Source organism: Danio rerio, chromosome 1 (genome assembly GCF_049306965.1).
Source record: "Danio rerio strain Tuebingen ecotype United States chromosome 1, GRCz12tu, whole genome shotgun sequence".
Classification (NCBI taxonomy): domain Eukaryota; kingdom Metazoa; phylum Chordata; class Actinopteri; order Cypriniformes; family Danionidae; genus Danio; species Danio rerio.
The window spans coordinates 57,004,816-57,016,794 of record NC_133176.1 but is presented as its reverse complement, the minus strand read 5'-3'; the positions used below and the strand labels follow the sequence as shown (position 1 = coordinate 57,016,794).

General features: G+C 38.2%; 1 protein-coding gene across 1 annotated transcript in view; it reads left to right on the top strand.

The window, feature by feature from the left end:
- Positions 1-10,620, top strand: part of usp34 (ubiquitin specific peptidase 34) — a 93,166-nt gene extending 82,546 nt beyond the window's left edge. The window contains exons 68-78 of the mRNA XM_009294698.5: positions 267-345; positions 1,857-1,983; positions 2,269-2,376; positions 2,455-2,559; positions 4,355-4,479; positions 4,912-5,035; positions 5,137-5,216; positions 6,329-6,469; positions 6,934-7,080; positions 7,751-7,907; positions 8,966-10,620. Of these exons, the coding sequence (XP_009292973.3) occupies positions 267-345; positions 1,857-1,983; positions 2,269-2,376; positions 2,455-2,559; positions 4,355-4,479; positions 4,912-5,035; positions 5,137-5,216; positions 6,329-6,469; positions 6,934-7,080; positions 7,751-7,907; positions 8,966-9,636 (1,864 nt within the window). The 3' untranslated portion in view covers positions 9,637-10,620. The remainder of the gene's footprint in view (positions 1-266; positions 346-1,856; positions 1,984-2,268; positions 2,377-2,454; positions 2,560-4,354; positions 4,480-4,911; positions 5,036-5,136; positions 5,217-6,328; positions 6,470-6,933; positions 7,081-7,750; positions 7,908-8,965) is intronic.
- The last annotated feature ends 1,359 nt before the right edge of the window (positions 10,621-11,979 follow it).

Genomic DNA, 11,979 nt, shown 5'->3' with positions numbered 1-11,979 from the left:
TTTTATACTATAAAGACTGTATATTCCCTCCCTCCTCATTATTATTTACACCTAAAGCAACCTTTTCAGGAAACCATCTACATTTAATATTTTCAAAAAACTTCATTCTGTGTGATATTTGAGCAGTTTTTCTCAAATGTCCCCATGAGGTCAAAATTTACTGGTATTGCTATACTTGTGGGGACATTTGGTACACCCACTCTTTACTGTCTCAGAAAGTATTAACAGCGTTTGTTGATCCTGAACGTCTCTCTGTGTACTCTCAGTGCCTTCCGGATTCTGCTGGAGAACGATGAGGACAGACTGCTGGTGGTGTTCAACAGAGGACTCATCCTCATGACCGAGGTATTCATACTGTCACTCAGGACATTTACATAGACAACAATATTTGTCCTTTTTTGTTCTTTTTTAACCTGTTTATCAAACATTTACAAAAAATTGTGGGAGCAATGTACAGGAAAATAAAAAATTCCCCATAAATAAGATTAAATTGTTATTACACTAAATTAAATGTAATTAGATTAGATTATACCAGATTAAATTAAATCTAATTAAATTAGTTTAGATAAAGTCAATTACATTTAAATTAAATTAAAAAGCAAAGTTACAGTGTCAGTTATCTAAAAAAATTACATGTTGGATCAGTAAAATTTGCAAATAACCCTTGTACAACATACACGTACATCAACAGGAAAACAAAACAAATATTTTTTCTAAAACAACTCCCCATAACCAAAATGAAACTGTAAGTACACGAAATTAAATTAAATTAGATTAGACTAGATTCAATTAAATTAGATTAGATGAAGTAAATTAGAAGTAAGTTTAGATGAAGTTTAATTAGAAGTAAATTAAATTAAAAAGCGAAGTTACAGTCACTTCTCTGTGACTCTCTCTCTGTGACTTCACAAGCGAAGTTACAGAGTCAATTATGTATAAAATACTTGTTGGATCAGGACAATTTAGAAATAACCCTTGTACAATGTACACGTACATCAACAGGAAAATAGAAACAAATATTATTCCCAACTCCTCCCTTGTAAACCAAATAAAACTGCATTTTACAAAAAAAATAAACAAATAATTAAAAAAAAAATATATATATATATATATAGTTAAATAAAATAAATAAAAAGCACAATTACAGTGTCAATTGTATATAAAATACACGTTGCAATGTTAAAATTTACCCCTTGTACATGTGTTCCTCAACAAACAAACAAACATTTTTAAATGTACAATCGACAGATACTTCTACAATATACTTAAAGTACACTTAAGTTCAATTCAATCTGCTATTAAAAATGTAGATTTACAGTCTGTAGAAATACTCGCATACTCGGAGGCAAAAAAAAATCTATACGGGTTTCATGTCTCAGTTAAAGTACTAGAATTGCCTTTTATTGTAAACCTAATATTTCCCAAATGTATAAAGCATGTTGCATCCCACATCCAGTTATCAAAAGTCAGAGGATTGCACTAGTACATACTGACTTTGACACTATGAAGACAATACTCTGATTTAAAATTAAGAGATTTTTGACTACCTAAATCTGGACGATGTCATGCTCGAAGAGAACACAAATCAGATTATGACGTGGGGTATTTCAACATCAGGCCACGTCCAGACGTCAATGATCATGTTTATTAATTTGCAGATTCCAATAATTTTTCGTCCGTACAGGTATTGTTTCAAGAAATGTCTGTTAAGATGGAAACAGATGCACTACAACATTTAAAACAGGAACATAACATTAACATTCTCATGTTCTTTCATCTCTTAATCATAATGTCTGACTTAAAATGATGTAAATAATTACTTGACTGACTCTGTGTTTGTGTTTGTGTGTGTGCAGTCCTTCAACACCCTGCACATGATGTACCATGAGGCCACCGCATGTCATGTGACCGGTGATCTTGTGGAGCTGCTCTCTATTTTCCTGTCTGTTTTAAAGGCAACACGACCCTACTTACAGCGCAAAGGTACTGCATTACCCACAATACACCACAGCTAGAGTTAGTCGACTCCAAACTCAGTGCTCGATTACCCATAATGCACTTGAATAATCCATTTTAAAGTACTCAATTACCCATAATGCACTAGCAAAATCAATTTTAATGGAATCTTTCATAATGTAATCCTAAAGTACTCGATTTCCCATACTGCACTTGAATATTCCAGTCTAAAGTACTTCCCCATAATGTATTACAGAGGTACTCGATTACCAATAATGCAACAAGTAAGCGCTGTTTTCTGTGCGTGTGTAGATGTGAAGCAGGCTTTGATCCAGTGGCAGGAGAGGATTGACTTTGCTCATAAACTGCTGACGCTGCTGAACTCCTACAGTCCTCCAGAGCTGCGTAACGCCTGTCTGGGTGAGTCTCCGCATCCACACGTCCAGGACAGTAGCAGATGAATGTGAACTGAACATGTGTGTGTTTGTGTGTCCTCAGATGTGCTGAAGGAGCTGGTGCTCTTGAGTCCTCATGACTTCCTGCACACACTCGTGCCCTTCCTGCAGCACAACCACTGCACCTACCATCACAGCAACATCCCCAGTGAGTCCACCGCTTCATACACACAGCAGTCAGCAGCATCCACTTCATCAATGATGAAATCTTAAAGTCGCAATGAAGCAGAAGTTGTCTTTTTACCTCTGACATGATGTACATCCACTTGAAACTGTCCTGAAATGAGAACTAATTTTAGGGGATTGCATGATGTTGGTCTTTGGGAACTAATTGGATGGTTGGAAGATGGGCATTTCTAACAAATGAAGAAAGATTGATGAATGGATAAAGGCAGAGCTGCAACTAGACCAGCACTGAGAGCCTCAGCCTAAAGCACTGATAGCTCCACCCCAAATGACTGATACCCCCCCCTTATTGACTGATAGCCACTTCCAAATTACTGATAGCCCTATTCTAAATGACTAATAGCCCCACCCTAAAAGACTGGTAGACCCTCCCTAAAGTTCTGATATCCACGCCCTAAAGGACTGATAACTCTGCCCTGAGGGATTGATAGTTCCTCCCTAAATAATGATTGCTCCTCCCTAAATGAATAATAGCCCTGCCCTTGAGTGCTAGCCCCTTCCTATTTAATTGATAGTTCCGCCCTGAATGACAAATAGCCCTGCTTTTAGCTCCACCCCTAAAGGACTGATAGGTCCTACCCAAATGACTGATAGCTCCGTCCTAAATGACTGATAGCCTCTCTCTAAAGCAAGGGTGTCAAACTCAATTCCTGGAGGGCCGAAGCCCTGCACAGTTTAGTTCCAACCCTGCTCCAACATACTTACCTGTAGATTTCAAACAAGCCTGAAGGACTCAATTAGTTTGATTAGGTGTGTTTAATTAGGGTTGGAACTAAACTGTGCAGAGCTGCGGCCCTTTTGGAAATGAGTTTGACACCTGTGCTCTAAAGTACTGATAGCAACCCTAAAAGCCTAATAGCTCTGGCCTAAATGACTGAGCCCCTCCCTAAAGTACTGATAGACACACCCTACACACCCTAAATGACTTGTAGTTCATCCCTAAAGAACAGATAGGCCCTCCCCAAAGGACTGCTAGCTCCGCCCTAAATGTCTTAAAGCTCCACCCTAAAAGACTGATAGCTCCGGCCTAAAGCACTGATAGCCCCTCATTAAATGACTAATAGCTCCGCCCTAAAGCACTGATAGCCCCGCCCCTAAACAACTAATTGCCTCTCCCTAAAGGACTGATAGCTCCACCCTAAATTGCTTGTTAGCTCCTCCCTATAAGAAATGATAGCCCCTCCCTAAAGTACTGTTAGCCACACCCTAAAGGCCTAATCACTCTACCCTAAAGGACTGATAGCTCCACCCTAAATAACTGGTAGCTCTGCCCTAAAGGACTGATTGCTCTGCCCCCTAAGTGACTAATAGCCCGTCCCTAAAGGACTGATAGCTCCACCCTAAATGACTGATAGCTCCGCCCTAAAGGCTTTCCATGTGGCCACAAGTGTATAAAAGTCATTTTGAGGGGGGGAGGGGAGGTTAGTTTGATAAATTTTTTTTAAAGATTCTGGTATTTGAGATTCTGTATATTTCGATGAGACACAACTGTTTGTAAATCTGTCATCTGAGGGTTCATAAGGTCTACATATTGAGAGAACTTTAAAGTTGTTTAAACGATGTGCTTAGCAATGCACATTACTAATCAAACATCGAGTTTTAATAGTTTTACCCTAGTAAATTAATGGAAAAAGTGAAAGTACAAGCAGTCAGAGTGTAAAGCACACATGGCCTAAAATAATCTGAAGTGAAGTGTTCAAGTGCAGTGACTCCAGTGTTATACACCCCTGATACAGTACATGTGTGTGTGTTCTCAGTGTCTTTCGGGCCGTATCTGCCCTGTCGAGAGAACATCAAGCTGATGGGAGGAAAAAACAACATTCGTCCTCCCAGACCCGAGCTCAACATGTGCCTGTTACCCTCCATGGTGGAGACCAGTAAGGTGCGTAGGAGAACAGCAAAAGTGATGTTTTACACATGTTGATGAGGAACTATTGTGAACTGCGCTGTTGAAGCAGGATTCAGAGTTGTTGAATGAGCATCTGTTGTTTAGAGAAGTTTGCAGGGCAGTAGTTGCTGTACAAATTGAGTTTCTACAAACTCATGGTCATTTCTTTTTTTTTTAAATGATCATGTGACTTTGTATGCCATATAACTTGAACAAGTGAAAAAATCTCATTGCAGTTTTGTGAAATTTGCAGGTTTTTTCATTGTGTAAAAACACTTCATGCTAGCGTAGCTTTGTTGCCACATATGGGCATTAATGTCAAGTGTATTATTTGCAATTTGAGCTTGTTCAGTTTGAAGGGTAACTGAAATGGGTCTACTCATTTTGCACGCTGAGCTTTACTCATACTGTGTGTGTTTCCTGCAGGGTAAAGATGAGGTGTATGACAGGATGTTGTTGGACTACTTCCTGTCGTACCATCAGTTCATTCACCTGCTCTGCAGAGTCGCCATCAACTGTGAGAAGTTCACTGAGACTCTGGTGAAGCTGAGTAAGGCCTTTCTCTCAATCTTGCTTTTGTGTGTGTTTTTGTGTCTGTATCTGTGTGTGTGTGTGCGCGCATGCTAATAGTGTTTATTTCTCTGTGTGCAGGTGTGCTGATCGCTTATGAAGGACTTCCTCTACACCTTGCTCTCTTTCCAAAACTATGGACTGAACTTGCACAATCTCAGGTAAGCAGGCCCAGATGTCTTCCTCATTCACACACACACACACACACTTATTTTTATTTATTTTATTTTATTTTGATTTAAATTTATTTTTAGTTTTTATTATTTATAAATTCTTTTTGAAATTTCTAATAATATAAATTTCTTTAATTAATTTGTTATTTTATTCAACAGGTAGTATACACTTGCCCTGAGTAACTAAAAGCACATTTTAATAGTGATGATGATAATAATAATAATAATAATAATAATACATTTTATTATTATTATTATTATTATTATTATTATTATTATACTCACACTTGCTTTTATTTTTTTTATTATGTTTAAATTTCTTTAAGTTCTTTATTTGTTATTTCCTATGAGTAACTAAAAGCACATTTTAATAATAATAATAATAGTACACTCATTTGTTTTTATTTTATTGTTTGTTTTATTGTTTATTAATTTTATTTATAATTTTTTACATTTTTAATATGTTATTTATTTTATTTTAAATGTAATTATTTTATTCAACAGTGAGAATACATTACCTATGGATAACTAAAAGCACATTTTATTAGTAAAAGTATTTAATAAATGAGAATAGTCGTTGTTGTTGTTGTTGTTATTGCTATTATTGATTTATTTTAAATAAATTATATAAATTATTACAACTGGAAAAGTGAAAGTACATAATTACAAATAACCAAAGCACATCTTAAACAACAATAATAATAATAATAACAACAATTTCTATATTTGCACGTTATAACCTGTATCCTGCACTTTTTGCTGTTGCACTCCTGGTTAGACCTAAACTGCATTTCGTTGCCTTGTACTTGTACATGTGTAACAACAAAGTTGAATCTAATCTAATCTATAAATGTACATTTTATAATAATTATCCAAATAGAAGTCATATAAATGTTATGATGTTTTTAAATTTCAAGTAGAATTTTAACAAGGAATAAAATGTAATGCTATTTAAAAACATCTTATAAAAGTATAATTTTTAGAAATAATGTGCGTTAATGCAGTCAGATGTTTAATGTCAGAGTTAATGAGGCATCTCTTGTCTGTGCGTGTGCGTGCGTGCGTGCGTGTGTGTGCGTGTGTGTGTGTGTGTGTGTCAGTGTGCGATGGCTCAGTCGTGTGTGAAGCTGCTGTGTGAGGATCCTGCGTTTGGAGAATATATGAAGTGCATCCTGATGGACGAGAGAAACTTCCTCAACAACACCATCGCCTATTCCTTCCTCACCTGCTTCCTTCATAAAGTAAACACACACACACACACACACACACACACACACTTGCACAGTCTCACACACTAATTACTCAAAATAAAACCCACTATTCACTAAAATAACTCATTTATTTTATTTCTCCCATGATGACAGAGCATAATGTTTGACTTGTTTTCTAAGATGCTAGTATTCAGCTTAAAGTGACATTTAAAGGCTTAACTAAGTTATTTGTGAAGTTTAATTAGGCAACAGCGGTTTGTTTTGTCAGCCAGTTGAAAAAATATATATATATAATGCAGACCTTTACATATTTTAAAACAAATGCTTATTTTATTCCAGCCAAACTAAAAGAAATCAGACTTTATCCAGAAGCAAAACATAATAGGAAACAGTGTGAAAATGTCCTCGCTCTGTTATACATCACTTGGGAAATATTAGAAAAAGAATTAAAATAGTTGAATGTTCAACTTATGTGAATTGTCGTGTGTGTTCAGGTGCAGGTGCAGGTTTTATCGGGTCAGAGCTGCTCCAATCTGGTGAACGTGCTGGTGACGAATCTGCTGAACGAGTACCACAGTCTGCAGCCTGAGCTGACCAATCAGAGAGCAGAGCTGAGCAAGACCAGCAGCCTCCTGAACGCAGTGAGTGTCCAAACACATCCTCAGTTAGGGGCTGTTCACACAAAACACGCTTTTCCTTTCCAGCTTACTTCTTTGTCATTGTTTTTCTGTGTAAACATGTGGCCGATCAAGGTGTTCGGAGGGTCTTAACATTTTTTAACAATTTTAAATTTCAAATTAAATTCACTGAATTATTTGGTTGTTGTTGGTCTTAAAGGTCTCATGAAGTGCTTTGCAATGCATATTTTTAATATGATGTTTGACGCAATCTCAACTGAAACCTAAAGAGAGAGCGGGGCATAGAGTAGCTCCTCCCCTTTTAATAAATAGCCAATAGTGTTTTGTTTGCAGCTCTGCCAGTGAGAGTGGTTGAGCTATGGCTCATCAAATGTGAAGCGGCTTGAAGGGGGCGGGGCTTATCAGACACTAGAGAGCATTTAATTGGTCAAGATTTGATGAGAAACTGAAGTATGATGAGGTATCAAAAAAAAAATCATTGATCCATTCAGGCAGAATTGACAAACTGCAAACTTTGGATGTTTACATCAGGTTTACACTTTCTAAACTTGAATTTTGTCACTGTTTTGGAGCTTTGAATTTTTTTGGCTGCTGGTTTATAACACACTCAGCGGAAGTGTCTATGAAGCTCGAGCCCTGTGTTCATCCCTCTGTCTCTGTGTGTGTGTTGTAGGATCTGCGTGCGCTGCTGCTGGTTCTGTCAGTGTATTCTCCTCAGCAAATGGATGCGGCTCTGGCTCCGGCTCTGCAGGAGCTGCTGGTCAAATGCAGGCTGTGTCTCCAGCAGCGCAGCACACTGGAGATGGAGGCCAAGGAGCGCAAAGCCAAAGGTGTTCACTCATGCACAAACATCACTCTTATACATGCCTTCTAAAATGCTCTTATTCATGCATTCATTTATTCATTTCCTTTGGCTTAGTCCCTGATGTATGTCGCCACAGCGGAATGTACCGCCTATCTATCTATCTATCTATCTATCTATCTATCTATCTATCTATCTATCTATCTATCTATCTGTCTGTCTGTCTGTCTGTCTGTCTGTCTGTCTGTCTGTCTGTCTGTCTGTCTGTCTGTCTGTCTGTCTGTCTGTCTGTCTGTCTGCCTGTCTGTCTATCTATCTATCTGTCTATCTATCTGTCTGTCTGTCTGTCGATCTATCTGTCGATCTATCTGTCTATCTATCTGTCTGTCTGTCTGTCGATCTATCTGTCGATCTATCTGTATATCTATCTGTATATCTATCTGTATATCTATCTATCTATCTATCTATCTATCTATCTATCTATCTATCTGTCTGTCTGTCTGTCTGTCTGTCTGTCTGTCTGTCTGTCTGTCTGTCTGTCTGTCTGTCTATCTATCTATCTGTATATCTATCTATCTATCTATCTATCTATCTATCTATCTATCTATCTATCTATCTATCTATCTATCTATCTATCTGTCTGTCTGTCTGTCTGTCTGTCTGTCTGTCTGTCTGTCTGTCTGTCTGTCTGTCTGTCTGTCTGTCTGTCTGTCTGTCTGTCTATCTGTCTGTCTGTCTGTCTGTCTGTCTGTCTGTATATCTATCTATCTATCTATCTATCTATCTATCTATCTATCTATCTGTCTGTCTGTCTGTCTGTCTGTCTGTCTGTCTGTCTGTCTGTCTGTCTGTCTGTCTGTCTGTCTGTCTATCTGTCTGTCTGTCTGTCTGTCTGTCTGTCTGTATATCTATCTATCTATCTATCTGTCTATCTGTCTGTCTGTCTGTCTGTCTGTCTCTCTCTCTCTCTATCTCTCTATCTCTCTATCTGTATATGTGTGTGTGTACATGTTCAGGGAAGTATATTTGAGTAGCCAGTCGTGTAATAATAGTTCATAACATCACGGGTTGTTTTCTGGTCTGCAGTGGAGGAGGAGGGCGTGACTCCAGTGAAGCGGCGGCGAGTGAGCAGCAGTGCTGAAGATCGGCCAGTAGAGGGCAGTCTTTGCCCTGCCTCCACCTCATCTTCATTGGCTCCATGCTCTGTGCAAAAGGCGGAGCCTGGAGAGGCGTTAACGCCCACCAGCACCTCAGACACTGAAACCAGAGACTCCTCCCTTATCGACCCGGGAACAGAGAACGACCCGCCCTCTCCAGACAGCGCATCTCTGGAGGAGAAGAAGATGGAGGCGTCTTCATCATCGTCATCCTCATCTTCATCATCATCTTCATCCCTGCCAGACGCCTTTAGCCGAGTGGACGAGCCACCGCCGCCGCAGGTAAGCGCAAGAGAGGAGGAGGAGGAAGAGGAAGAGCAGCGGAAGGAGGTTCCAGATCAGGAGGCAGAGCCAGAACGAGAGGAAATGCCCTCTACTTCCTCTTCCTCCTCCTCGGCCGACTCGGTGCTTTTACTCTCCAATCTGCCGGATAGCGCTGAGGGGCGCAGCTGCACGCTCCAGGAGGCGGAGTCAGGTGTCTGTGGCCACGCCCCCACACAGGACACTCTAGAAATGCTGTCACGCACAGTCGAAGCCACCATCGCAGTGGTTGCCAAACTTTCAAACGGCAAAGGAGGAAGTCGACCCTCGGCTTTGTGACGTTAAACTCGTGCATTTCAACGTCTTGCGTCCGCCATGCGGTTCTGTTTTTTAAGAATAATTGAAGTCCGATTCGTCAGCTTTTTCGTTCTTTTCTTTTCTCTTTCCGCCTTTTGGCTGCGCTCTTCATCTGTGCCGCCGTGGCTCTCGATACATTCACTGAAGCGAGCGATTGCGAATTCCTGTCCGAGGGCAGATTTCGTTTTTTTACTTTTTTTTTTTTTTTTTTTAATCGTTTTTTTTTTGTCGTTGATTATAATAAGTTTTGAAGTGGTTTGTTTTTTGGAGGCTGCAGTGAAACAGGGAAAAGGTTTACAACGTTTTAGTCCCATCAGTGCATAATTTAATTTGCGTTTTTATTCACGTGTATTATTATTATTGTTGTTGTTATTATTACGATTGTCCTCTGTGCCAGTTTTGTACTTGCAGACGCGAGGCTGAAATGGCCTTGCCGTGTTTTTTTTTTTTTTTTAGTTTTGTTTATTTTTGTTTATCTTTTTTTTCTCTGTGGTGGATATCAACAACTATGTTTACTTTGTATATTGAAAAGAAAGAACGAACCACAAGAACCTTGATTCTGTAAAGAATCTTCTAGATGTTGCCTGGCTTTGTAAATGAGATGGTTAAAAAATATATATATATATAAAATATATATATATATATTTCTTTAAGATGTATGTATACAGTATATATCCATTCAAGCGCAGTATACTGTATATATAAATCTCCTGTGTATATATATATACCTACGTTGTGTATATAGAAACTTAAGGTGCTCTTTCAGGCTCTGAACATTTGCGGCCGGATTCTTGCACATTTGATGGAACAGTTGGAGCTCTATTTTATTTACCGAAATACATTCCATAATCTATTGGATGTCATTCTTGCGTTCTCTGTATTTGATTTCTCTCTCAGTCTTTCTGTTTTGATTTATTTTAATATAGGATATAACTTAATAAAATTTTAATATGATTTAATTATGAACCGAGTCCAAAAAAACAGACGAGTTGTGGGAGTTTTTTTTTTTTTTTTCTTTCAATTGTGAGTGTGATTTGGGTTCAGAAGAGAGAACTAATGTATAGTATGCTATGTAGTGCACACTGCAAACATGCTAGTGTTTTTTTAGTGAAAAGAGGGGTCTTCAGGCATCAAAAAAGGGTAATACAGCTTTCAGTTTTTTTTACAAAATGTTTATTTGTGTCCTGATTGTTTATTTATTTTAAAATAATATCTTTGATGCAATTTTTAATGATAATTTACAGAAGACTTAAATTTAATTCATTACACCAATAGTTTATAAAAATTCATGAAAACACTCACCAGCCACTTTATCAGGTACAGCTTACTAGTGCCGCGTTGGACTCTCTTTTGCCTTCAGATCTGCCTTAATCCTTCATGGCATAGATTCAACAAGGTACTGGAAATATTCCTCAGACATGTTGGTCCATATTGTCATGATGCACATCCATGATGCGAATCTCCCGTTTTAACACATCCCAAAGGTGCTCTATTGGATTGAGATCTGGTATCTGTGGAGGCCATTTGAGTACAGTGAACTCGTCATGTTCAAGAAACCAGTCTGAGATGATTCACACTTTATGACATGGTGTGTTATCCTGCTGGAAGTAGCCATCAGTAGATGGGTCCACTGTGTTCATAAAGGGATGGACCTGGTCAGCAACAATACTCGGGTAGGCTGTGGCATTGACACGATGCTCATTTGGTACTAATGAGCCCAAAGTGTGCCAAGAAAGTAGATCAGCAGTTTCGAAAATACTCAGACCAGCCTGTTTGGCACCAACAACCATGCCAAGTCACATAAATCACCTTTCTTCCCCATTCTGATGCTCGGTTGAAACTGCAGCAGATCGTCTTGACCATCTCTACATGCCTAAATGTATTGAACTGCCGCCATGTGATTGGCTGATTAGAAATTTGTGTTAAAGAGCAGTGGGACAGGTGTACCTAATAAAGTGGCCATTGAATGTTATATGAATAAAAACAAGAATCATTTGCTGACATATAAGACTACATCTTTATACTTTTTTACTTATATAAAATATTGTGAATGTATTTTATATATAATGTTAAATGTTGTATGTTGTTAAGTTTTTGCATAAATATATGCTCAACGACTGTATGAGATTGTGTCACCCATATTTTGACATTTTATTTTTTACAAGTTAATTGATACAGTAGACTTTTGACCTGCGTTTAATATTTCTGTTTTTAAAATTACGTTTGTGCATTTACTTAATTTGTGAATGACAGAAATTGGACATTTGTTTTCAGATCAGATCTACAAAATTGTAAACGGCACAAAATAGACCAAAGTTTCAGGAG